Genomic DNA, 27,587 nt, shown 5'->3' on the forward strand with positions numbered 1-27,587 from the left:
ACAACTACTGAGCCCGTGAGCCACAACTACTGAGCCCGTGCCCTAGAGCCTGTGCTCCGCAACAAGAGAATCCACTGCAATGAGAAGCCCACGCACCACAATGAAGAGTAGCCCCCGCTCGCCGCAACTAGAAAAAGCCTGCGCAGCAACGAAGACCCAACGCAGCCAAAAATAAATTAATAAATAAATTTATTAAAAAAAAAAAGTAAGGACAAAGTAGGAGAAATTATTATTGAAATACGCAGTGAGGTCTTTTTTGGTATATCCCAATATGAACAGTAAGTGAATGTTTTATGGGAAGGTGTGCATATGTTCACAGAGTTTAAGAAGAGGGCAGATGCCACTAGTAGACAGTCGTTAGCCCTTTCCTGTCTGCCTCCCCCCTCAGGTGTCCTTGAATCCAAGCTCCTTGCCGTCCTTAGCGATGCTTTCGTTTTAGCCGTTTCTGTGCTCTGACAGAGTTGTCACATACTCTTCCGACGGCACGTGGTGACACGGTGAAGGCTGTAATGATGTTGGTGCTCCTTTTTCACTGTGGCGAATATTACCTGCATTAGCTCTGACAGAGACAGCCTTTCTCTTTCCTTACCCTGGGGCTTCCCTGGGCTTCTGCAGTCATGATTTCACTTGCAGATTAAAATGTCATATGGCACATTCTCAAGATCAGGTTTGGTCTTCAACATCCGGGCAAGCGCGCCTCCCCATGGCTGCAGGGGGAATGGGTGCCAGCCCAGAAGTCCCGCTGCCTCCTCGGGAGGGGTGTCCCTGGAGCACGTGGCCCTGGCGGGGTCCCTGCAGCACACCACCTGCACGGGTCCTGGACACGCCAGGCGCTTTCAGCCCCGTAGTCCAGAATTAGCACTTGTGTATTGGAAAATAGTAATTTTCTGAGCTCCTGTTTTTAAAATGGGGAGGATAGCGACTAGTTTCCAGGTTATTGGGAGTGTTATTCAGTTAACGGAGGATGTAAGATGCCTCGCACGTTCTAACTGCTCAACAAACGACATTTCGGAATACGGGCAGATGGTGTGACATCACCTGCATGTGGTGAGCGCCCACCTGTGCTGGCACGTGCTGTTCATTCTCATCGCTCCATCCACTCCACTGCTCCTCATGACCGCGCCCCGATGCTCTGGCTGCAGACAGACAGACGGCAGGGGCACAGCTGCCTGGTGCCTCCCCGGCCTCCTGGCTGGTGAGTTGGCAGGACTTGGAGTAGAACCCAGAGCTGGTGACACTTGTGCAGTGTGGCTCCCACTGCTATGTGCACACGTGCCAGTAAGTGCTTTTGATAGTCAGTTACTTCCGAAATGGGGGAGGGGGGATAAATTAGGAGGATGGGATTAACACATACACACTCCTATATATAAAACAGATTCCTTTTACTGCACCTATGAGCCAAACTCATTGTTTCTGAATCCTTGCCTTCTTTCTTGGTTTACACTTTTATTTTTGCTGAAGGGCATCTCCAAGTAACTTCCCAAGAAAGACTACATGGAAAGTAAGTTTTCTGCCTCTTTATATGTTTGAAATTATCTTCATGCAGCTTTAGGTTGAAAATATCTTTCCCTCATAACTTTGAAGATATTGTGCCATTATCTTTCAGTGTGTAGTATTGTTGATGAGAAGTCTGATGCTAGTCTAATTCTCTTAACGAGTAGTTGACCTGATTTTCTTTCTTGAAGAGTACTAGTAGGATCTTCCGTTTTCCTTGATGTTCTTAAATTTCACATTGTGTCTGTGTGGATACTTGGTAAGTTTGTTCAAATCGAAGACTCATGTTCTTTATCTCTGGGAAATCCTCTGGAATTACTTCTTAGATAACTTCTTCCTTGTGTTTTCTTTGTTGTTGTCATTGTTTTCTTTCTGGAACTCTTATCTATTAGATATTGATTTCTTGGATGAATTCTGTCTCTCTTGCTACCTGTGTCTTTTGGAGACTTCCCTCAATTTTATATTCCAACCTGTGATAGATTTTATTTTCCACAAGCGGTCACAGCAGTATTTCTGGTACTTGTCACTCCCTATCAAGAGATGAGATTTATTTCCTTTCCCCTTGAACCTGGCGAGGTTTGTGACTGTTTCAGCTGAGAGAGTACAGTGGATGCTGTGTGACATTGGGGGTTAGGTCACTAAAAGGCTACAGCTTCCGTTGCTGTGGGTGTATGTGGCTCTCTTTCTGTCTGTCTGTCTCTCTCAGAATGCTGGTTGTTGAACGCACCTGCCGTATTGTGAGGAAGCCCAGGGCACACAGGCCATGTGAAGCTGACTTGAGAGTGAAGGAGCCTTTAGATAATTACAGTCCCTGGCTGATGCCAAGGAGAGCGGAGATGGGTTCTCCCTTCCTAGTCGTGCTCAAATTGCAGATTCAAGAGCAAAAGATATATTATTGTTTTAAGCTGCCAAGTTCAAGGGTAATTTTCATGTCATCAAATTTCTCATTTTGGCAATCCTGTTTTTTTAAAACGTTTATTTGAAGTATAACATATATACCCAGATCTGAAGTGTACAGTTCGGTCAGTTTTGACAAATGCATATGTATTTTCTTGTGTGACTAACCCTTGTGAAGGTGATCTTGGTAGACCAGACTATTAGGTATTGAGTTGAAAGAGATTGGCAGGAATTTGGTTAGAATATAAATAGGATAGGAAACCATTGGATTGTTTTAAATGAACTTTTAAAAAATAATTTTTAAAAAAAATTTTATTTATTTTTGGCTGCATTGGGTCATCGCTGCTGCACACGGGCTCTCTCTAGTTGCGGCGAGCAGGGGCTACTCCTCATGCGGTGTGCGGGCCTCTCACTGCGGTGACCTCTCCCGTTGCGGAGCACGGGCTCTAGGTGCGCGGGCCCCAGTTGCTGCGGCGTGTGGGCTCAGTAGTTGTGGTGCACAGGCCTAGTTGCTCTGCGGCACGTGGGGTCTTCCTGGACCAGGGATCGGACCCATGTCCCCTGCATTGGCATGTGGACTCTCAACCACTGCGCCACCAGGGAAGCCCCTTTTAATTAACTTTTAATTTTAGAACTCTTTTAATTTACAGAGAGTTGTGAAGATAGACTGAAAGTTCCCATATAACCCACATTCACTTTTTCCTGTTGTTAATGTGTTACATTAGAATGGTCTTTTATCACAATTGTCCTTATCAGGGTGCCAGTGTGGTCAGGTTCTGGTGAGGCCTCTCTCCCTGGCTTGCGGATGGCTGCCTTTTTGCTGTGTGTTCATGTGGACTTTTTTTGGTGTGTGTGTGTGTGTGTGTGTGTGTGTGTGTGTATCTGGGTCTGGGTGTCTGGGGAGGGAGAAGGGAGGAGCTTCCTCTCTGGTGTCTGTTCTTATAAGGGCACTAATCCCATCCTGAGGGCCCTGCCCTCATGACCTAATTACATCTCAAAGGTTCCATCTCCAAATTCCATCACATTGGGGATTAGGGCTTCAGTATATGGACTGGGGGGATACAAATATTCAGTCCATAACAAGGTCCTTCCTGTGACCCAGGACCCTGTGCAGGATATTCCCATTTACATTTAGTTGTCAGTGTTTCTTGATTTCCTCCGGACTGACAGTTTCTTAGACTTCCCTTGTTTTAGGTGACCTGATAGCTTTGAGAGTCATCAGGGATTTTGTAGAAAGCTCCTCAGGTGGGGTTTGTCCAAAGTTTTCCTCACGACTAGTCTGGCTGGTGGATGTCTGGGAAGCAGAGCACAGAGGTGCAGTGTCACTTCTGTCATGTCATAACCAGGGCACGTCTTTCAACCTGACTTAGTGCTGTTGATGTCAGCCTTGTCACCTGGCTGAGATGATGCTCGTCGGGGCTCTCCATGGATGCTTCTCTTTTCTACCCTGACTCTCCACATTGCCCTCTGGAAGAGGGCATCTGGGCAGCCCGCACGTGGGGGCAGGCCATCTGCCGAGCTGAACAGGAATGAGCTCATCTGGTTTCCTTTCGGCTTGTTAGTGTGTGGAGCGCTAGAGGAGAGCCAGGCGGAGCAGAGTGTGGCGTGAGAGCAGCGGCTTTGCTCGGGGGCTCCTGGGGGAAGGGGCTGCCGTGACTTACTGGTGAGGGATGTATGTGAGGGAGAGGAGTCGGGGGCGACGCCTGTCCTGCGTGGTTGGCCTAAGCAGCAGGTCAACGATGGGGGCTCCGGGGGCGATGTGGCTTTTGGAGCGTGGGAAGGGAACGATAGAGAGTCTCCTTTGGCTGTGTTAAGCTTAGGGAGCCTGTTAGACTTGAAGAAGGAATGCTGAGTAGACCATTGACTGTGAGTCTGGAGTTCAGGATGGAGGGCAGGGCTCAGGACGCAATTCAATAATTCCATTGTGCTTTCAGACTAAGACTTTGGTTTGGTAGAATAAAGAGCCTGTGGTAGTTTGATCAGAATGATGAGAAAAATTAAAATCAAACAAATGTCCTTTCTGAGAGCGTCATGCACAAAAAGAAGAAATGCTGATTTTGGTCAGCATCAGTAGCCCTGTGTCCCAGCTTTTATGGCCAGTTGAGCAGTGGGAAATTCAGAATTTGATTCGGATGTCTTAGTTTTTTCCCCGAGGAGCTGTGTACATATATTTTGGGGGTCTCGGAGACAGCCAGTGTGCAGTGCATTACATCTCCTCCTCCTTAGAGGGAAGCCAGGCAGGAGTGGGAGGCCTCCCGCAAGCTGGATTTTGACGCGGCTGCGGCTGTGTCTTTTGTCTTCTCTCAGGCAGAACGCCGGCCCTGTGGCCCCTTCTGGATCCCTCCTGCTTGCGTTCCCTCTCCTGTGACCAGTGCGGGTGACCGGCTTTCCTGTCTTGGTTCCTCTCCTGGTGATGACGAAGAGAGGAGACTGAGGGATTTATATTATTTGGCGCCGTAATAGGACTTTCTAAAGGTCTTTGACAGTTACACATCAAATTACGTAACATTTGACCAGCCGTACTGATGGCTTAAGTGTTAAGTTGCTATATACATAGAAGTTGGTCCATTATCACTTAGAAAATGGAGTAAGTGAAGAATTTGGGGCAATTTATAGTTCTTTCTTTTTTCCTTTTCTCCCCCAAAGCTCTTTACTTGTTTTTAGATCCTTTTTGTACCAGTACGTCTTCCCTTTTCTGGGGAGTTTTTATAAAAATCAGATTTGCAGGAGATTGTGTACCAGCACCACGTGCTCTCAGAGGATGGTGAAACCCTCCCTCATGCTTCCAGCTTTAGGAGAACCTTTCCAGCCTCCCTGGGTGCCCCTCTTAGGGCTCATCCAGGAGAGGAGTGATTTCCAGAGTTTGGGGTTTATCATTTCCTTGCTTTTCTTCATGGTGTTAACCACAAACGTGTGTATCTGTAACAGCATCACGTTTAGTTTTGCTCAGTTTTGATTTTGACCTTTATGTAAATGATTCATACTGTGTGTTTTCTTCTCAGTCTTGCTTTTTCCATCAGGTTATGTTTATTTACATTGGTGGCTGTAGCTGTGCTTCGTACATTTTCACTCTGGACTAGTGTGAATATACTCTCACTTGTTTGTGTTCTCCTGTCCAAGGATGTTTGCATGGTTTCCGGTTTCTTACCGTATAAACAATGCTGCACTGAACGTTCTTGTTCATGTGTCCTTGTCACATGTGCAAGAGTTTCTCTAAGTTTTGTCTCCCTACTGGTGGCCTTATGGTCATGGAGACTGTATCTTTAACTTTACTAAATAATGGCAAACTGTTTTCCAGAGTGGTTATACCAGAATACAGTCCCACCGACCATGTATTAAAAGTTCTTTTCTTCCTCATCCACACCAGCACCTGGCTCCTATTGTTACCAGGTTAATAAATTTTGGCCAGTCTTGTGGGTATGAAAAGATCTTTTGTGATTTTCATTTTCATTTTTCCTGAACAAGTGAGGTTAGTGTGTTTTCATATAGCTCCTGGCCATTTGTATTTCCTCTTCTGTGAAATGCTTAGTCCTGTCTTTTGCCTGTTTTTAAATTGGGTAGTTTGTCTTTCTCATCTTGATTTCTACAGGTTCTCTCTGTTTTGGATTTGAATTATTTCTCCATTGTATGTGTTGTAAAATATCTTTTCCCAGTTTGTAGCTTGATTTTCCATTTTCCTTACAGTGTCTTTCAATGAAGACATTCTCAATTACTTATTTATTTTAAAAAGTAATTTAAAAAATTAAAACATTGTGATAACATATATAAATATATAGAAGTTACCATCTTAACCACTTTTGACTGTACGATTCGGTAGTGTTAAGTATATTCACATCATTGTGTGACAGATCTCCAGAACTTTTTCATCTCGTGAAATGGGAACTGTATACCCATTAAACAATTCTGTTTCCCCTCTCCTCCAGCCCCTGGTAACCACTATTTTACTCCCTGTTTCTGTGAGTGTGACTATTCTAGATACTTCCTGTAAGTAGAGCTCCCCTCATGGGGTCTGAACCAGCTGACCAGCTAGGCAGACCGCATCAGGTCAAGGATCAGAAGTATGTATCATGTTTGTTTGGGGGTTTTTGGTATATTTCATAATCTAGAAGTGTAGATAGAGGGTATTCTTATTTTCATATTAAGAAACTCTTGCATAAAGAGGTAATGAATGCCACAGACTACTTGGTCAGGGCCGGAGCAGGGATTTGTGTCTATGGTTTATTAGGTAGTTATGAGCTGCTTACTTTAGACCTGCAGCCATCGGCCTGCTGTGATGTGCTTGGTGCCATTCACCATGGTCCCGTTTCTGTGCTCTTTGATATGTGTAGTTCCCAGCAAACTAGTTGCATCTCGATTGCCTTTTCCTTTGAGGGGAAACTTTATTAAAGTCAGTCGTTCACAAACTTGACTACTTTAACTTTCATTAGTAATACGTGCTTGTGACACACCTCGAGAGACTCCCCTCCTATAAGTCGAAATCGCTGCCTTTGATGACTTAATTATGTGACTTTATCAGCTCTGTGGTGTTGCTTAATATTCATCTCGGAGTTGGTGTAAACATTTGGTAATCTGTGTTGTACAGATGGTCTGCCAGCTGTGGCTTCCTTCCTAGCCCTAGAGCAGAAACTTGTTAGCAGTTTGCTGGGGCAGTCAGTGTATCAGACTGGTGGAGTCTGGCCTTCCAGGACAGCCTGTGTGGCAGGACCCAGGCGGATCTCTTGTGATTGATTTACCACATGACACTGCAGAGTTTGGAGGTCAAATTGTTACTGTGATTTAGATCCAAAAATTACCTTTTAGCTCCTGCTTAGTATTCAAATAACATCACGCAATAGGAAGAAGAGATGACACATGAATTTGGAATAATCTGGCGAGATCAGAATAAGGTAAAACAAAATATGAGTTTGCAAGTGTTTAATACACATGTGTTACATGCTGGTCATATGTCAGAAATAGATGCTGAGGAATACAGTAAACGAAATAGACAAAAATCCCTGTTCTCATGAAATGTACATTCTAGTGATTATCTTAATGATTTACTATAGGATAATTCAAACTACATGACATTAACAGGCATAATGATCGATTGTGATTTTCTGGGTAGCAGTGTCTGAAACCTTTGAAAGTTCTAAAAAAAAAAAAAAGGAATTAAACATGCTTACATTGGCTCATTCAGATAATGTGTTGTTTAAATGCTTAATGGCTAAATATTCCAAAGGCAAGGTGTTCAGATCCCAAGGTAATCATTAAAAGTTAATACCTTTTATGTTGACATGATTGTTATTGAAAGTGTACTGTTTTTGATGGGAGGCAATGTAATTTCAAAATCAAGTCAACATATTTGTAAGTTGATATTGTATTGAACTGAAATCTGATGATAATGAGGTAGCCCAGGAGAAAAGTGAGTCTTTTGCATCATTTGAAGCCTTGTGTAATTAATAGGATAGCTAAAATTGACTTTTTTTTTTTTAGGGTGGATGCTTTTTACCCAGTAGCACCTAGGCCCCTGGATATGAATGCTTTCAAGTTAAGTCACTATTCTTATTTGGACTAAAGCTTCTAATAGTCATAGCAGAAATGAATGAACGAATGGGTATTAGAAATATAATAAATAAGTAAACAGATTTACAAGATACTTTGAGATAGTGATGAGTACTGTAAAGTCAGTAAGATGAGATATAGTATATGTTAAAAAATGATTGGGATGCTGCTTTAGCTTGGAAGATACATGGACCTTTTGAAGACATTATGTTTGAGTTCTGATGTGGTGAAGTGTCTGCATTTTGTGCATTCCAGGTATGGGGGGCTGGGGAGGCTTTGGCCTTGAGGCGGAGGTGCGTTTGGTGTGTTAGGGAAGATCCCGCGTTGAAAGGTAGCCAGCGAGAGAAACAGTGGTAGATGAGGCTAGAAAGGGGGCCTGGCTCTTCGAGGGCGGAGTAAGGAGTTAAGATGTTATGTTGACCATGATGGGCAGTCTGCTGGATGGAGTGTTTTAAAGAGGAGGACTCACGTGGTCACATGACTGTAGTGTGGTGCCCGACTTGGAGAGGCAAGAGGGGACATAGGGAGCCCCTGTGGGCTTGGGCGTCCAGGCAAGAAGAGACGGCAGCAGTGGAGATGGAGTCAGGGCATGCATGGCACATGCAATATGGAGACAGAGCTAAAAGGACTTAGGGACGGATTTGACGTGGAAGGTGTTAAGGAGTGTGTGCTTGCTGGGTGTTCGGTTGAGCCACTGAATTTGTGCTGGTGCACTGGCTGAGCTGGGTAGATTTGGGGGAGAAGTTGCCTGGATGACTAAGTACCCTTTTGACTGCAGCGAGTTTAGGATACTTATTCTTGTTTAAGGAAGTGGCGAGTCTGAAGCTCCGTGCAGAGGTCAAGATTAAAATTACAAAGTTAGGTGTCAGCAGTGTAGGCATGAATTCCTGGGAGAGGATGGAATCTTGTTTCCTCCTTTAAGTTGAGCAAGTCGGACCGGATGGTCTTTCCTTCTTTCGGAAAATCAGACATTTATTGAGTCACAGAAGCTGTCTGTGAGAAACTTGAAGTGATGGGAGTTTTCACGGAAATTCTTTTAGCTTTTTAAACCGTGAAAGTGACAAATGGGAAGGAAATACAGGCGTTTAAGTATTCCGCCTCTGTATTCCTTCCAGAATTGCTTGTCAATTGCTTGTCCACAAAGCAGGATATATAACTGAAATGAAATATCTTTCCAAAAGCAAAGGTAATCTCAATCACATTGTTAAGGTTTTCAGTTAAACCCAAATGATGGTCAATGTGAATTTATTTTTATTAAAAAATTTAAACAGGGCTTCCCTGGTGGCGCAGTGGTTGAGAGTCCGCCTGCCGATGCAGGGGACACGGGTTCGTGCCCCGTTCCGGGAAGATCCCGCATGCCGCGGAGCGGCTGGGCCCGTGAGCCATGGCCGCTGAGCCTGCGCATCCGGAGCCTGTGCTCCGCAACGGGAGAGGCCACAACTAGGAACCCCGGATCCAAAAAAAAAAAAAAAAAAAAAAAAAAAATTTAAACAGCTTTATTGAGGTATAATTGACGTACAATAAAATGTGCCTTTTTAGAGTGTAAAATTGAATGTTTTGACATATGCATCCATCCGTAAAACCACTACTGCAATAAAGATAATGCACGTCTCCATCACCCCAGAGTTTCCCTGTGTCCCCTAGTAATACCTCTCTCTTGCTTCTCCCTGCCCTGCATCCCCAGGCAACCACTGATCGGCTTTTTGTCATTATGGATTAGTTTGCATTTTCTAGAAATTTGTATAAATAGAATTGCACTCTTCATTTTCCTGAATTCTTTTACTCAGTTTAATTATTTTGAGATTCATCTATGTTGTGAGTGTCACAAAAGTTCATTCCTTTTTCTTGCTAAGTAATATCCTCTTGTGTGGATGTACTAGGATTTGTTTATTGCATCATTGTGAATTTAGACTCCTCTTCCTTTTTCCCTTTAGTAAGTCTTCTGATTTGCTAATATTATTTGTAACCACCTAAGAGATAAATATTGAGTCTCTCTCTTTCACCACAAATGCTCCTAATGAAAGGGGAGATGGTTCCTTGTTCTTATATTTATTTCCCCTTTATCCTTTTTAGGAATGAGCTCCTCAGTCATTTGTCGGAGTACGTTTGACAAGTGGTGTTGATGCGAAGCAGATCAACTCTTGTTTTGTGTCTGTGCTCTGTGTGATATTTTGGGATGTGTGTATGGTGAGTTTATTTTATCTGGATTCAGCTTATTTCCGTAGATTGCCTTTACTTGAGTTTCATAATTTAGCAGTTGCGGATGCAATTAATCTAGCACCTTTTAATTTTACAAGCAGACAGAAATAAATTCCTTCTTAGTTCATAGGAATCTTATATAGATGGCAAGACTGAAATTAAAGAAACTCTCATTAACCTCGTAGGTAAGAGGTGTGTCCTTTTAATCTCTGGTGTCTTGATTGAATCACTTGCTTTCTGCTTCTGTTTCGGTGCCTTTGAAAAAGCTTACTACTTTTTGGTTTCTGTGGATGATCTGAGAATATACTTCAGGATCTGTCAGTTAGTGAACCCCCGGGAGTCTGGCTCTTTTTAACGTCGTCAAATCTAGCACAGAGTAGGAGGTTAGGGGATGTCTGGGCTCTCACTTTACAGCTCTCTGTGCTGTTGTCTGGGAAGGAAGAGGAGGGAAAGTTGTATCTAAGGGCCGGCCCTGTCCTGGTGGACACGGGGCTTTGCTGGCTAAACCCAGTGTGTTTTGTTTATGTGGGATTCGGGTAGGCAGTTGCCATATAATTCAGGAGGCAGGATGGAGCCCCAAGAGGCATGCCCTCTGCTTCCCAACCTGCCTGGCAGCCACCGTTGTTATAGTTCATTGGTGTGTCTTCTTGCCCACCTCTGAGTTTTATGAGTGCAGAATCTGCCATGTCTGTGCTTTCTTCTACCTAAATAGCGTTTACAGAATGTTGAGTAGAATGCATACTTATGCTTACATATTTATTTTTTATTTCTTGTTACGGAGTTTCTAATTGGAGCAATTATTATTAAGGCTTTAAGTCTCTAAGGAAGAAGGTAAAATAAGAGCTGTTACATTCGTAATACCCTATACTATTTAGGCAAACTCTTGAAGCATACTTTTTTCCTCCACTCTTTCAGTAAATCAAAAGCACAGATGGAGCCAGGCACTGCAGTCTGGGATGGGTAAGGATTCATAGATGAATAAAATTTGTTCCCAGGCCCTGAGAAGTTCACAGCCTAGAGGGAAAGTCAGACTAATAGTCCAGTAAGTGACAAGTGCTGTATAGAACTGACTTAAAAAGTGTTCTGGAAGCCCAAAAGTATGAGTACAGGTTCCATAGTTTCTGTTCGAGGAGAGGGGTGATCCTGTTAACTAAGATACGGGTCCTTGGAGGAAACAAGCCAATTGGGTAAAATGATAAGATAGACGAGGATGCAGTGAAGAATTCTGTTCATGTGTCCAATTTGAATTTTGTGTAGAATGTTATTTTTTGGCGAATCTGTAGATTTTTATGGCAGTTTATAAAGACTTGTTTCCCAAAGTTTTGGTTGGGATTCACTTTTACTATTTATGGGGAGGTTGTGGTTGTTGAATTAAATGAGTTTAATTTACCAAAGTTGCTTCTAGTAGGAGTGGAGTTTAATTTACCCTATGCTTGAAAGAGTTGTTTTTCTGTGGCAGTGGCCTAATCATGTTTGAAAATGCTTATATGCTGTAAGACCTGGCTGCCATTGTATTAAATTTAGTAGGATGAAGCTAGCAATGCAGACTCAGTGTAGGGAGATGAGATAATTACAATCTTAAATCCTGGTGCTCAACTTTTGGTTTGGAAATTTGAAAAGAAGCATGCATTACTTTATTTATTTAAAGAATCAATTTTATTTATTTATTTTTGGCTGCGTTGGGTCTTCGTTGCTGCGCACGGGCTTTCTCTGGTTGCGGTGAGCGGGGGCTACTTTTCATTGCAGTGTGTGGGCTTCTCATTGCGGTGGCTTCTCTTGTTGTAGAGTGCGGGCTCTAAGCGTGCGGGCTTCAGTAGCTGTGGCACGTGGGCTCAGTAGTTTTGGCCCACGGGTTCTAGAGCGCAGGCTCAGTAGTTGTGGCACACGGGCTTAGTTGCTCTGTGGCATGTGGGATCTTTCCAGACCAGGGATTGAACCCGTGTCCCCTGCTTTGGCAGGCGGATTCCCAACCACTGCACCACCAGGGAAGTCCCAGCATGAATTACTTTTAAAACATTTATTTGGGGGTAGATAATACATGTCCATGGTGCAAAATAAAAAGCTGGACAGGGCTGTACAATGACAAATAAGTCTCCCTTTACCTCTGTCCTGTACCCTGAAGGGCAACCACTGTTACCAGTTACTGGGGTTTCCTTCCAGAGAATGGTGTGGTAGAGACTGCTAGCTCTTCCCCAGAAGTCAGTTTTTTTCCTGTCCTGGCACGTTTCCTGGTCAGCCTTGCAGGGGGGCGGGCTCTGTGACTAGCTCTGTGCGTGAGTATGAGTGACAATGATCCGTGTCCCATTTTCAGGCGAGGGCTCTTTAGAAACAAGTGTGCCTTTTCCATTCTCTCACGTTTCCCTTCCGAAGGCCGGATGCAGCAATGATGAGGTTCTGGATGATGGCATCACAAAACGGAGCCAGGACCCCGAAATCATCTGCGCAGGAGGGCTGCCCACTGACCAGGAATATCTGCTCTAGACTGTTACCTGAACCTCAGTTTTGTTGGTGCCATTGCATACTTTTCTGTGTGTCTGTTTATTACAGCACCTAATGTTACCACAACTATTACATAAAGTTTAACAAAAAATTGAAAAGCCAATATCTCTGTAACCACCCTGGGCAAGAAACAGATGATCGCCTGCACACAAAAGCCCCCTGAATGCCTCTCACTGTGACCTCTTCCGTTCCTCCATAGATTATCACTTTGCTGACTTCAGTGATATTCATTTCATGCTCTTTATAGTTTTACCACTCATGTGGGCATCCCCAAACAGTATGGTTTATTGCTTGTTTGGGGGAACTTTTTATAAACATATGTTTTTATGTTGTATGTGTTCCTCTGAGTTAAATTCAAGAGATGTATGGCTTCTTCCATACAGCGTTGTGTGTTGCGTTTAGTCCATATGCTGTAAGAAGCTGTAATTTTTCATTTTCATTGTTCTGTGTGTTGCCTGTTGTATGAATACACCACAATATATTTAGCCGTTTTACTGTTAATGGGCACTGGGTGTTTCCTAGCATATGGCTATTATGAACAGCACAGTTTTGAACATTCTTGAACATGTCTCCTGGTCCCCATGTTATACCTCTGAGTAGTGGAGTGGCTGAGTCCTAGGGTGTAAGTATCTTTAGTCATGTAAGAAGATGCTGAGCTGTTTCCCCAAGTGGTTGTGTTAGCATGTGTGAGATCCCATTGCTCCACACCGTGGTCTACTTGGTATTGTCAGACTTAAAAAGTTTGTCAGTCTGGTCGATACATAATGGTATGTTATATGGATTTAATTTATATTGTTTCCTGAAGATACGAGTGGTTCTTTGCCTTGCCTTTGGGCCCCCTCGTATCTACTTGACTTTGAGGTTGGTTGATGAGGACACATTTCTCAAGCATAAAGCACACGAGTTTTGCCTGCGGAATTAAAAAAAAGAATTCAAGGTTCTGTTTCAGACCAGGGGAATAAAAATTCTGGGGCTAGTATTCAAGAATCTATTTCTAATCAGCTATGCAGGTGGTTATTACACAGCTGGACTTACACCGGTAGATGCAAGCACAGTGCTGAGGTTGCTAAAGGTTGTATCTGTGGGGCCTTGAGAACCCCTAGGATCCTTGGCCATGGGCTGTGTGCCTCATTCCCCCAGCTCCGCCCATACGGGGTCTCCCAGAGACTGCCTGTTTACCTTGGGAGCCACTGGCTAAGAATGTAAGTAAGTATGCTCCCCGAAAGCCATTTATACTAATAGAAAAGTAACATTAGATGTAATTTATGTTCCATTGATAGAGATATGGAGGCAGCAGTTGGCTTGGGTGTACTTCTGTTAATTTGTTGAGTATTGCACTTCATCTTTTTAAAATTTTATTGAAGTCTAGTTGATTTACAAAGTTGTGTTATTTTCTGCTGTACAGCAAAGTGATTCAGTTATACATATATATATACATTCTTTTTCATCTTCTTTTCCATTGTGGTTTAACACAAGGTACTGAATATAGTTCCTGTGCTGTACAGTAGGACATTGTTGTTTATCCATCCTATATATAATAGTTTGCATCTGCTAATTCCAAACTCCCCTCGCCCCCTTGGCATCCACATGTCTGTTTCATAGATAAGTTCACTTGTCATATTTTAGATTCCACATATAAGTGATATCATACGGTATTTGTTCATCTTGAGCTGCCTTGAAATGTAAGTTTTGTCACCCTCAACTTATTATAAGTCAGTTGTTGGCTTATTATAGAATGCTTAGTTCTGATGTGGCGGTAATTAACTGTTGTATGGCATGTGTGGCAGTTTATACATCTTTTCATAAGAGGTGTAGCTGTTGGTTTGGTATGTCCATGGAAGGAGGTGAGCTGACAAGCCTCCCGATGTCACTGTCTTGGACCCTTCCCTACGAATAATTCACACGTTATCCACTAGCGGCCAGGACAGCTGCTGTGCTGTCCTGGAGGTGAGCTGACAAGCCTCCGATGGAAGGAGGTGAGCTGACAAGCCTCCGATGTCACTGTCTTGGACCCTTCCCTCCCTAAATGCTTTTGCAAATTTGTTTGGGGGTATTATTAATAATTTCTTTGAATATCCTTAAAAATAAGTGAATCTTGTTGCTATTCCTTTGGAGTGGCGTAAATTACTGAGCAGTAGGCTTTCACCCTGCACGCCTGGACGCTGACTTAATTGTGAGATTGAACCACGTCATCTGGTGTCGAAGAAAATTCTTCTCTCACCACCGCGTGTGGAACATGCTTCTCAGAGAGCATCCTCCGGTTTGTCTATAACAATTGCTTTCATAGGTACTTCTATGTGCAACTTTCCACAAAAGTTAAATTTTTAATTAAAAAAAATCTTAAATTAGCTAGATTTTTCACCCTTGCTCCTTTCCCCTTCCTGTGCCCTGCCTCCCCTCCCACCGCCCGCTCCCAGATTTCTGGGGGCACTTCTTTGAAGGTACATCGGGTCATTTGTATAGGTATATTTTCAACAAAATGGTGTTGAAAAATAGACATAAAGTCTTTTGGGTCTATATTTCTTTCCATTTGGAAGAAAGCTTGTACAAAGGGTTGACCTGTAACAAACCAAAACGGATGTATGCAAGCTCAACGTGGCTTCTCTTTTATTGTGTGTGTGTTAGGTGTGGGAAGTGGCCGTTTGGTGGCATTTTGTTAGCTAGGATGGACATACTTTGCGGATCGCGAATTCTCTATATGGTCTTGTCTGTAGCAATCAAGTTGGACCTTCAGACCTTCTCTAGAAACAGAGAGGCAGCCATTGAACCGCCTGGACGCAGACATGGGTTAGAGCCTGGGGCACTCACTTGTGTTGTAAGTGACCTTGAGTTGGCTGAGTAAACTCCGGAAGTGGCACCTTGCTTCAAGGATTAAAGGCGGGAAGTGTAGTGGAAAGCGGCAGCCCGTGATGTGATGTGATGCCCACGCCTTGTGGGTCTGTTAGCTCTTTCTTGCTCTATTTCCATCTACAGTATGCATTTGCCTCCCCAGCCCTACCCCACCCATGAAAGCATGACTAAGATATGGGAAAGTTTTACCTTTAAGACCTTTCACAACAGCTATTTGTACCTCTGGGTGTGTGCCCATTCTGGTGTTTCCCATGTAAAGTACAGTCTGCATTTCCCCACCTGCATATCCTACAGGGTTGGTTTTCTTGATGTGAGTTGCCGCCCCTCCTCCTCGAGTTGCCACCATTGTCTGACTGGCCGAACCCTTCTTCTCGTTTGCAGCCCAGTTACAAGGCCTGGATACCAGCTGTGCCCCTGGGCGCTCCCCCAGGTCAGGGTACTTAATTGCACCTGCTCCCGGGGCTTTCTCCCTGGCACTTCAGTTGTACCCTAGCTCTGCGCGCTTTCAGGGCAGGATCCCGCTTCATGCATCTTGTGTCTCCTGCGCAGCTGTCCTGGCCGCTAGTGGATAACGTGTGAATTATTCGTAGGCCGTATTAATTTGGACGGGTTACCTAAACACTGGGACTTAGCTTCCTCATCTGTGAAATGTGGCTTTCTGCTCTGGACATGCTCTTGCCAAGCTCACTGATAAAGGTGCAGTTGCCAAGGTAGGTGGCTTGTCTTGGGTGCCCTGTGACCTGACCGTTACCATGGCCTCTTGAGCCTCCTCTGGCCCCGCCCACACACAGTGTGCCCATTCTTGCTGCTGTGACTTGGCCCGGCTGTGACTTGCCTGCTGTGGGATTCTGCCCTGGGCCCCCTTTTCTGTCCACAGCTCTCCTTCCGCCGTGTCCATCACTCCCAGACTCGCATCTGCTCTTCTGGCTCCAGACCCGCCTCGCAGATGTCGTCTGAGCGAGCATGCTTGCCCCCTGCACACTCTCAAACTGAGCGTGCTCGAGGTGGGGGTGGGGTCTTTCTCCCCTAGGACCCACGCCTCCCCGCATTGGTTCATGTCATCATCCACTGATGACTCGCGGCCTTTCCTCTTCCTTCAGGCCCTGGTCCAGTGGCCAGTCCCAATGGCTCTGTGGCCTGAGTGTCCTTCGACCTGGCTCTTTCCTCTCTGTCTCCTTGCCACTTCAGGCCCTCCTTTCTCAAGGAGGGTGGAACAGCAGCGGCCTGAACCCTGTTGCTACACACTCCTTATTCTGGTCCTTCTTTTGCAAAAGCAGAGCTTGGGTCACATGTTAAGTTGTCGGTGTTTTTTGTTTTTGTTTTTTAAATTAATTAATTAATTTTATTTTTGGCTGCATTGGGTCTTATTTGCTGGACGCGGGCTTTCTCTAGTTGCAGCGAGCTGGGGCTACTCTTATTGTGGTGCTCGGGCTTCTCACTGTGGTGGCTTCTCTTGTTGCGGAGCACGGGCTCTAGGCGCACGGGCTTCAGTAGTTGTGGCGCATGGGCTCAGTAGTTGTGGCTCACAGGCTCTAGAGCGAAGGCTCAGTACTTGCGGTGCACGGGCTTAGCTGCTCCGCGGCATGTGAGATCTTCCTAGACCAGGGCTGGAACCCATGTCCCCTGAATTTGGCAGGCGGATTCTTAACCACTGCACTACCAGGGAAGTCCTTTTCGCTGTTTCTTCATTACTTATGGGCTCAACTATAAACACCTCCGCAGGACACGCAAAGCCCCTGTCTCTCTGAACCCACCCCCATCCTGATGTCATCTCCCGCTGTCCCCACTGCACCCTGCTGCTTTGCATTTTCAAGCCTCAGTGCTTCTTTCACATTGGGGTTTTTTGTTTTTGTTTTGTTTTTGCTGAAAATGCCCTTTCTCTAATTTTCCAACACCGTGGTTCTCATACCTGGAGAATTATTGGGACCTGTGTTCTTTTTGAATTATCGACTTCTGCACCTGCCCCCAGAGATTTTGATTCAGTGTCTGGAGTGAGATCTGGTCTCATTTTCTGTAAGACGACAACGTTGAAATGGATGTTTACAAAGATACAAAATTCTGTCAGTGGTTCTAGAATGCTTCTGTATTAGTTCACACTTTGTTTTATGTTAGACAAATATGAAAAGAGAGAGAGAGGAGGAGGGAGAGGGAGGGAGCGACTCCTCGGATGTTTGTGGAGATCAGCTGTCATTAGGTTTTATGTCCCGAACTTTGTGACAGTCAGCCCTTCATGCTGTTTCCTTTGGGGTGTCCTCAAAGCACTTTCTGTATAGTCTTTAATAACTGAGTTGAAGTTCCTGGTGCATGTGTTTGCTTTTATTTTTTATTTTTATTTATTTATTTATTTATTTTAACATCTTTATTGGAGTATAATTGCTTTACAATGTTGTGTTAGTTTCTGCTTTATAACAAAGCGAATCAGTTATACATATACATATATGTTGCCATATCTCTTCCGTCTTGCGTCTCCCTGCTTTTTTCATTAGGTTCTAAAGCCATCCAGGGCTAACGCGAGGCTTATGCGTTTTTTGATTTCCCACGTTTGCCCAGAGTAGATGCTCCATACATTTTTGTTTAGTTATGAGATATTTGAAAGTTTTTAAACTGTAAGAAGTTTTGTAGATGTGAGTAGTTATTAATGTCAATATTCATTTTTCTGGTATATCTACTTTTTGCTTAATTAAAAAAGTATTGTTGGAACCCTTTAGGAGAGAAAAAGTGCTTAGAACCTGTTGGAATGACATTTTGCTTGTATTAAGTCTAGCTGTTTCAAAGAACAATGGTCTCTCAGACAATGTACAACAATGTTCAACTGTTTTTCTCCTTGTAATGCAAGAAAAAGCACATAGTTGTCTGTGTCTTTAGGCAGAGATATCTCTGTGGATCTGTGGCAGCATCGACATGTAGATGGTGTGATTTGTTCCTAATTTAGGTCCCTGCAACAGTGATTTTGTTGTTGTTAAATGTGTTTCTTACAAGTTCCTAATGTCAAATGTATTTTTCTTGTATTTGTAGATTCTAAGGCACGTGTTCCTTAACGTCCTATGAGAATCTACTTCATAAGAGATAGAAATGCAGGTTTTTCTTGAGTCTCTAAACACCACAGGAGAGTCTTATTTGTAGTTTTTTATTTTATCATTTTGCAAGGGCAAAAGTAATGTTAAGGGAGAGAAAAGAGCCGCAGCACTCTTACCAGCTTGTATGCATTCCTGAAAATTGAGAACGATGTCGTTCCTGGTGAGCTATGAGGACATTTAAGAACTTGCCTTGGTGGGCTTGGGGGTGAACGATATCCCTCGTGGCTTTCTGGAGGCTCCTTTCTCTTATTCACCTACTTGCCTCCTGGACCAGTGCTTGACATTTGGTTCCTTTCAGTGGTAGTTTCAGACCAGCAGCATCCCCTTGACTCCCTCGCCAGGGATGGTCCGGAACTCCAAATGGAAGAGGGTGCATTCTACAGACTCTCGGGGATCTTCACCAGAACCTGACCCAGAGGAGTTTTGGAGAAACTCAGAGCTCTTCTCTTCCACCAGTTTCAGGGTCGCCCAAGTCATTAAAATAAGTTCCTCTCTCTCAAACCATAGGGTACCCCGTGCTTTCCATTTCTGTGTCTGCGTCCCTGTGTCTTCCAGGGGCTCCCCCAGGCCTCTCCCCACTCTGGGCGCCAGCATCCCTGCCAAGTGTAGCACCCAGGTGTGCATCAGCCCTTCACTTTGAACTTGAGGCTGTCATCCCTGGGAAGACACCCCGATTTTCGTTTTGTTTCTTTAGTAAACTGGGAGATCTTAATTTTCTGTAACCTTGGTGTTTTTGTCCTGAGAATTTAAATGTAACATCAAATGTAAAATTCAAGTCTGTGTTGCTAATATGAAATTTTAATTTTTCTTTACAGGTCAACTTTGTAGTGTGCCAACTCTTTGCCTTGCTAGCAGCCATTTGGTTTCGAACTTACCTACATTCAAGCAAAACTAGCTCTTTTATAAGACATGTCGTTGCTACCCTTTTGGGCCTTTATCTTGCACTTTTTTGCTTTGGATGGTAAGTAATTATTTTGATCATATTTAATGAAGACTTTGGACGTCTTTGTGAATTGAGTGTGTAGAAGGATACATTATGTAGAGTTTTGCTCTGATAGTTACCTAAAAAGCTTTATATTTTTATTTGTAATATAAAAAAAAGTGGAGAGTGGGCTCTGTCTCTTCAGTCGGGGTTCAGAGGGCAACTTATTATTTATAACTTATGAAAAAGGACAGATGAAGAAAAAGGATATAAAGACATTTTATTCTGTCATGAGTAGCTCTTTCACCTGTTTTGCAGGTCTTTTATGCCAAGACAAATGAACCATTTAAAATAGCTTCTTTCTTTCTGTGCAAGTGGCTTTTAAGAGTCTGGTAAAGCCCATTGATAGAACTCTATTACCGTTTTTTAGATTCTGCCATTAGCCAAAAGAGGTTTTTTGTTTGGTTGGTTTTGGTGGGGAAGAATTATTTAGCATGGAAAGCTTTTATTTATGGCCCTTCAGATGCTGTGTGTATGTGTGTTTCCTTCACTTAGCTCCCTTCTTAATTGTCAGGGCTGTGAAGCAACACAGAAACACTGTCACTTCCTGTTCGTCCCAGGTGACGATGGTTGTACGTGACAGAGGGAATCAGGAGAAACGCACAGTGTCTCCACGAAACAGCAGAGATGCTCAGTGGAAGGACCCCCTGCTCTATGATTTCTCCCGAATTTTCCTTCTTAAGTGAGAGCTTATGCTGCTTGCTCATTTGCTATGTTTACATAGTCCCAGAGAAGGCTTTCTAGGTCTGCTGTTCGGCAGCCTGTTGCTGCACATGGAAATTCCCTGAGGGGATGGAAATGCAGTCACTTGATCCGTGGTTTAGTAGCTTCTGTCCTGGGATGTAGACTTTGACAATGCCTCTGCATTTGTTCTAGGAGGTTGTTTTTGATTCTTGGGAGGGTTGAAATGTACTGGTATTTCTTAATCTAGTTTTTGCCTCTGGCAATTGCACACGTGTCCTAGAAACTCACGAAAAATCAGAGATAACTTATTCAGTCTCTGCCATACTGCCCTGTGACCAGTCCTCTGACAGCCCCTGCCAGTGGTGGGTGTGTGCGGAGTCCTTGGGGTCTCAGTGGGATCTCTTACATCAGATCTAGGCATGGTTTCTCCACTTCCTTCATAACATCAAATTTATGTCATCAGAGTTTTCTTAGGTTTCTCAGGTGATTCTATTTAAACTTCTTATAAATCATGTCATGGGGGTAGTGTATATGTGTGTGTGTGTATTTAGCTTTGTGTTATGGAGCCTTTCGAATACAAAAGTACAGAAAATAATATAATGAACCCTCCTATATCCATTGTCCAGCTTCAACGATGATTAAAATTCTACCGTTCTTATTTTATTCTTTCCCCAACTTATTTTTCTGGAGTATTTTCAAGCATATCCCAGTCTACACATTTCGCCCGTACATACTTGGTGTTCAGTGTGTATTTCGGCAGCATATTTTCAGGAGGGGTCGGGGAAGGCTTGCCGTCCAGAGTGGCCAACTACGGGACACCCTTCACGTTGCAGTCTGTGGACACAGAGTAGAAGACTGAGATGTGAGCTGTGTTTCCTGGGGCCGTGTGACTCGGAGCACTGCCAGAGGGGAGGTCTTTACCGACGGGGTGCTTTCTTGCTGTGAAGGCTTCTCACATGCTTTTATCACAGTGTCCCGAGGAACCCACCTTAATGTCAGGTGGTCCTAAGTATTTCAAATTATATGTGATAGCCAGAATTTTTTTTTTTTTTTTTTTTTTTTTTTTACGGTACGCAGGCCTGTCACTGCTGTGGCCTCTGCTGTCGCGGAGCACAGGCTCCGGACGCGCAGGCTCAGCGGCCACGGCTCACGGGCCCAGCCGCTCCGCGGCATGTGGGATCTTCCCGGACCGGGGCACGAACCCGTGTCCCCTGCACCGGCAGACGGACTCTCAACCACTGGGCCGCCAGGGAAGCCCCGGATTTTTTTTTTTAAATAGAGTTCTCTATTCTTTTCTTGGAGGAGAACGTTTTTATATTCCTTTCTTTCGGAAGAGAGTTTGTTTGTGCCTCTGTGCCAGGTAAAAGGTGGCTCTGCTAATCGGAATGAGTAGGAAAGTAGCATATCCTTCTGATTTCAGCACTTTGTGCTTTAGGCTCAAAGGTAATCCTATTTCCTATTGATTTTGACAACTTCTCTTTTGGAAGACATATGTTAGTGAGTTGTCTAAATATAATTGGCTATTTTACTTACTTGTATTTGGCCTCAGCTTTTTCTTTTTTTTTTTTGAACCATCATCTGTAAGTTTCTATTAACTGAGAATTACTTTATACTTTTATTTACTTATTTAGCTATTTGACAGCAGTGTAGAGTGACAGACTGGAGCTTAGTCTCTGAATCCAGACAGACCTGGATTCCACTCTGGGTGCCTCGGCGGCAGCCGTGTAAAACTAAACATGTTATTCAGCCTCTTTAGCATCACTTTTCTCATCTGTAAAATGGAACCAGTGACAGTTGTGATGACTAAAAGATGTTAATACTTCAGAAAGGGGCTCAGCACAGTAGCCAGCTCCTCGTGAGCAGGGAAAGTCACTCAGGGTCAAGACCGTTATTGTGACTATGGTCTGTTGGTACCATTGTCCAGTTGGTGGTCCAGATTAGAAATGTTTATGTGTATCCAGTCTCTTCCTCAGTTTATCATACAGTATTAAAGTATGTCTTTCTCTCTAGACTGGAAGGTCTCTGAGGACAGAGACTGTATCCCCTGACTCTTTATTCCCAGTGGCCAGTACTGTGCCTTTCGGAAAATGGACATTTGTAAAGATCAGTGGAACAATCGAAGAGGTGTTTCTCAACCTTTTTAAAACTCCTTTTTTGCTAAAAATAAATTTTTTACCTGCCTTTAGTGTGACTTGAAATTCAACATATGTAAAATGTGATATCTAAAAACAAACTGAAGTTTGGGGATAAAGGATTGTTTTGTTTGAAAGATTGTGATACACAGTCCATGGGGTTCCACTCCAGCTCACCCTGTGAAGAATCAGCCAGTGGATCAGTTGCCCAGGAGGAAACAACTTGAGTCTCAATGTCACTTAGGGTACTAACTGGGTATATGTTAGGACTTCATTTCCTCAACTCTAAAATGATGAGGGCTGGATTATAATAAACTTCTAAGATACCTTCTTGCTTGCATTTTTACCTCCCTAATAATACTTAATATTCGAAAGCGTACTGTGTGCCGGATAACCCAGTCAACACTTTTCATGTGTTATCTTTTAATCCTGAAAAGTACTAGGTAGCTACTGTGTACTTATTATGCTCATTTTTCTAATAAGGGCAAGTAGAGTAGCTGCGGATGGGAAATTACGAGGAAAGTCACCAGTGCTATGGTTGAGTGTACAGGCAACTTGATGCTTGTTTGTGGAGGCCAGTGAAATAGAGGGCAATGCAGGTCCACTCTGTAGAGACAGACTTATATTATCCCAGGAACAAAGGCTTGTACAACTGGCAGAGTGTCATATTGCACTCCAGGAGATCGCCAAGCTTGTCATCTGAATGGCGATGCCCGGGGAGTGGGCGTCTCAAAGTGATAGAAGGAACCACTTTGCTATTTGAAACATAGAACTTTTAGCTTCTAAGTTGTCATATATCCCTCATGTTCCAAGGAAATTTATTCAGTAGGAAAGGAAAGATACTTCCCCAAGAGCCTTCAGAATCTTTTTTCATTGAAGACGTTTATCGTTAATGAGTTCTGTTCTAATTAATAAAGCCCTTGCAGGTGTCCAGCAGGCCACTTCAGCATTTTCACATGAACTCCGTTAGTGCTGGCAATAAATAGGAGCTGGTAATTAATTTGAAAAGTGTGCGTTTTAATCATATTTTCTTAGCTTATTTCTGTTTCAGTTTATACGCAAATATGTTTTTCTGCTGCCTCCTGGTCCTTTGGTTATATAGTAGCATTCCAGGCCAACATTGTTTCCGTGTGTGTGTGTGTGTGTGTGTGTGTGTGTGTGTGTGTGTGTGTGTGTGTGTGTGGGGGTGTTAGGCAGAGGAAGAGACAAGTAGACAGATTGACAGACATTCTTTGTACAATGAGTAAAATAAGTTTCTTCTATGGGCCTGCCTTGGAGCCTACTTCTTATTTGTAATATTTCTATGGAAAATTAAAAAAAATTAAGTAGCTTTTCCACATTGGAGGTGCCTGTTATTCTATGATGATTAGGTTAGAAAGTGATTTTAATCATAGCTTAAGATACTTATTGATACTTTAAATTGTATACAATGATTTGAAAATTTTTTCATACATTATTCATGCCATCAAAGGGGAAAGAAAATGGAAATTTTGTGTTTGTGTGTGTGTGCGCACATGTATGCATAATCTTAGGGATAATTTGGATGGATTTTAAAACCAGAGATCTGAGTCATGTTTTGCCTGAATTTTGTGACATGAATGGATAAGTTAGTTCTCTTATTTAATGGTAGATTTCTACGTTAGAACGTTAGAAGAAACTGTGTCATCTCAGTGAGAACATTTTGTAGATAGTTTACTGCAAATTAAGGATTGACTGGATTTGTATAAGGAAGCTTATTTGACTTGAACCATCATGTTTTCAGAATAAATAAATGAGGGTGTACCTGCTTTTAAGTGAATTCTAAGATTTAGTATTTTTTGCTATTTTGTAAGTAATACTTGAAAAGATAACTGCAGCTACAAAGCTGTATTGGCGAAGTTAGTTTGGGTAAGCCAAAAACTGATGTTCTGTCAGGACTATTCTGAAATCCAGGTTTCTTACTCCTTTTCATCCCTGTTCCTGAGTTATAGAAAAAGCTGTAAACCTTGAGCCTCAGGACCCCATAGAGCTTTCAGTTAGCTGGTAAATGTGGAATGCTAGGACCCCAAGTGTGGCTTTTGTCTTATTTTTCCAGCTCTTGTGGGGCTTGTGGGATGGGACTCCCTCTCTAGGGTATCCACAGAATTTTAGGCTTTGGAGGTTTGCTCCCTTTTTTTTAATCTGGCAGTGTCGTGTGTTATATATAAGCACTTTTTAGCCTAAATTATTTCAATTTGATGTTTGCGCGTGGGCTTTTCTAACAGTGTTCTTACTTTTCACAGGTATGCCTTACATTTTCTTGTACAAAGTGGAATTTCCTACTGTATCATGATCATAATAGGAGTGGAGAACATGCACAAGTAAGTGTTTGCTTTATTCACATATAATATGTATTCCAACATAATAGAATTGGGTCAAGTAGAATTTTATTACATTAAAAATTATTATTTTTAATAATATTTGTTACAAATTATTGTAAATTGTGATCACTTTTTCAAGAACTGTCATAAATACAAAAATAAAACCCTTGGTATGCAGCACTCTTCTATTTACTTAGAGCAGGGTTTCTCAACATCAGCGCTATTGACAGTTTAGGCTGGATCATTCTTGGATGCACGGGACTGGCCTGTGCACCACAGGATGTTTAGCGGCTTCCCTGGCCCCCGCCCACTAGATGCCAGTAGTACCTCCTCCCCTAGTTGTGACAACCATGGATGTTTCTAGATATTTTCACAGGTCCCTTGGGGGGCATAACCACCTCCAGGTAAGGACTATTGGCTTAGTCTAGCAGTGGCAGCAGTGGAGAGTTGGAGTGAGTCTGACACATTGGAGAGAGATTTGGAAGGTACATTTGGAAGGATTTAGTGATTGATGGGGAAAAAGGGTATCAGGAGGACTCCAGGTTCCTGGTGTGAACAGTCAGGTAGATGGAAGCACTGTTTTCTGAGTGTAGAGAACCCTGGAGGTGGGGAGCATGTCTAGGGGATAGGCGTTTCAAACAGGTACATAGTCACCTAAAACAGTGCTTCATATGTAGTAAACACTCTGGGTATTTGCTGAATAAGTGCCTGTTGACTTTAGGGTGTCTGTGAGGCAGTTCATCGATGCTGGGGAGCCGGTGAGGTCTGGGCCAGAGATGTTCACTGGAAAGTAGAGGCGTGCAGCACTTACTTGGTTGACCACCCAGGGGCCGGGTACCCGCAGATGTTGCTGGCCAATCCTGCTGGGGGTGTTCCGTGATATCGGTGGTGCACTATGTCTCTGAATTCTGACGTACATGTGGCTCCAGGAGTTCTGTACAAGGAATGATGGACTTGTAACTAATCGATTAGCTTTTTTCCAAATCTCATTCTATTTTGCATCTTCGGTGTTTGACTCATAGGTCACCCACTCTGTTTTGACCCAATGTCTTCCCTCAATTTCCACTGGTGCCACCTGCGTTGATTTCCCCCTCCCTTCTGTACTGCAGTACTCCAGGTTCTTGGTGTTTTGATTTTAATTTTTATAAGAGGAGTAAAATATTTTGATGGTGTATCAAAAAAATATTTTGATGGTATATCAAAAAAAAGCAATTTTTATACCATCATGACCCTATTTATAAAATCTCATACAGATGACAGGTTCGAAGAGATACTGTCTTTAATATCTGAACAAAGGAGCTGTATGTTTTGAATCTGGAAGAAGAAGGAAAATCTGGTTAGATTACTGAAAACAGGTAACTTGTGTATCCCTGCGTAAACAAAAGTCTTTTAAATCGAAAGGCTAGTAGATTCATATTTGGTCAAAGGAAATTGTTTCTTTTTCTGAAAGGCAACGACAGCCTGTGAAGTTAACTTTTAATGCTTCAGACCCTGTCCAGTATGGCGCCCTTAGCCACATGTGGCCTGTAGATTGAAACTAATTGACATCTAAAGCTCAGTTGTCCAGCCACACTGGCCACATGGCACGTGCTCAATAGCCACAGGTGGCTGGTGGCTACTGTACTGGGCAGTGCAGACAGAGAAGATTTCTGTGGTCATAGAAAATTCTGTTGGAAGGTGCAGCCTTAGAGACACACAGTTGGATACAGTTGATTTTGTTGCTCTTTTACAGTAAGTGATCAGGAGGAAAGTGCTACTTGCATATATGCTGCCCATGTTTAGAATTTGACACCATCCACGGAGCAGGCTATTATAAATGGGTTTGCCATGTTAGTTGCTAGTGTTGGCAATAAAGAGTAGGTGAGTAATTAAGTTAGAAAGTGTGTGTTTTAATCTCTTTTAGCACTCTTCAATTTCAGTTTATACCTGTGTGTTTTTCTGTTTGACTTTACTTTTTCCTTTTTGTTTTTTTTTCTTGTTATCTGTACATGCTTTTTCCCCCCTTTTCACTTAGGCCTTTACATTAATTTAAAATGTTTAATGGGTCCAGACTTCAGAATTTCATTCAAATATACTGGATGGGGCTTATAACATTACTCTGTTGTCTAAAGTTATTGTTTATGTATAATATAGTTCTGTTTATTTCTTTCAGTCTAGTTTTACATGGTATGTGTAATATGTTTCTTTGAACAACAAGGGTTTAAATCTTTTTAAGTGAAGGATTTGGACTCCCTGAGTATTTAACAGTTTAAAAATTCTTGGATCTCTTTGTTTTATATACTTTGTAAGCTGTTCATAGTGTAGTTTTTGCACTCTCTGTAACATCCATTTGTAAATTAAAATATTTTAATATAAACTTTATTTTTGTAGCTCCCTTTATTTCACACTTACATGTATGCTGTTTTATTCTGATCCATAATTAGATAACTTACCATTAAAATTTAATTTATTCTAGAATTCAGTGCTTTTTAATTTACCATTAAAATTTAATTTATTCTAGAATTCAAAGCTTATTTTCATATAAGCTTTGAAGTTTTTGAGGAAAAAAAATGAAAACCTTAAGTGTTAGAGGCAAGAAGAAAAAGAGTATTTAGGGATAGAAGGTCCTATATCTTAGGATATTGATTCTCCTTAATTAGTCTGGGGAGGATTTAACTTTCACAGATTTGACCAGCGTTTCTGAGAGCAGGGGTTGGCAAACTGTCTGTAAAGGACCAGATAGCAAGTATTTTAGACTCTGCAGGACACACAGCCTCTGTCACGGCTTTTCTCCGTTCTGTCATTGTGCACAAAGGCAGTATGTGAACAACGAACTTGACCTGTGCTTCCATCAGACTTCCTTTACCAAGAAAGCGGGTGGACCATATACTAAGCACACTCCTGCCACAGGGAT

General features: G+C 42.8%; 1 protein-coding gene across 2 annotated transcripts in view; it reads left to right on the top strand.

Moving 5' to 3' along the window:
• The window catches only part of MBOAT2 (membrane bound glycerophospholipid O-acyltransferase 2), a 111,875-nt gene that overhangs the window by 20,786 nt on the left and 63,502 nt on the right, over positions 1-27,587 (top strand). For both annotated transcript variants that reach the window (XM_007456940.1, XM_007456941.1), the window contains exons 2-3: positions 19,373-19,518; positions 24,617-24,694. In XM_007456940.1, coding sequence (XP_007457002.1) covers positions 19,373-19,518; positions 24,617-24,694 — 224 coding nt within the window. The remainder of the gene's footprint in view (positions 1-19,372; positions 19,519-24,616; positions 24,695-27,587) is intronic.

This window comes from Lipotes vexillifer, unplaced genomic scaffold (assembly GCF_000442215.2).
Source record: "Lipotes vexillifer unplaced genomic scaffold, Lipotes_vexillifer_v1.1 scaffold390, whole genome shotgun sequence".
Lineage (NCBI taxonomy): Eukaryota > Metazoa > Chordata > Mammalia > Artiodactyla > Lipotidae > Lipotes > Lipotes vexillifer.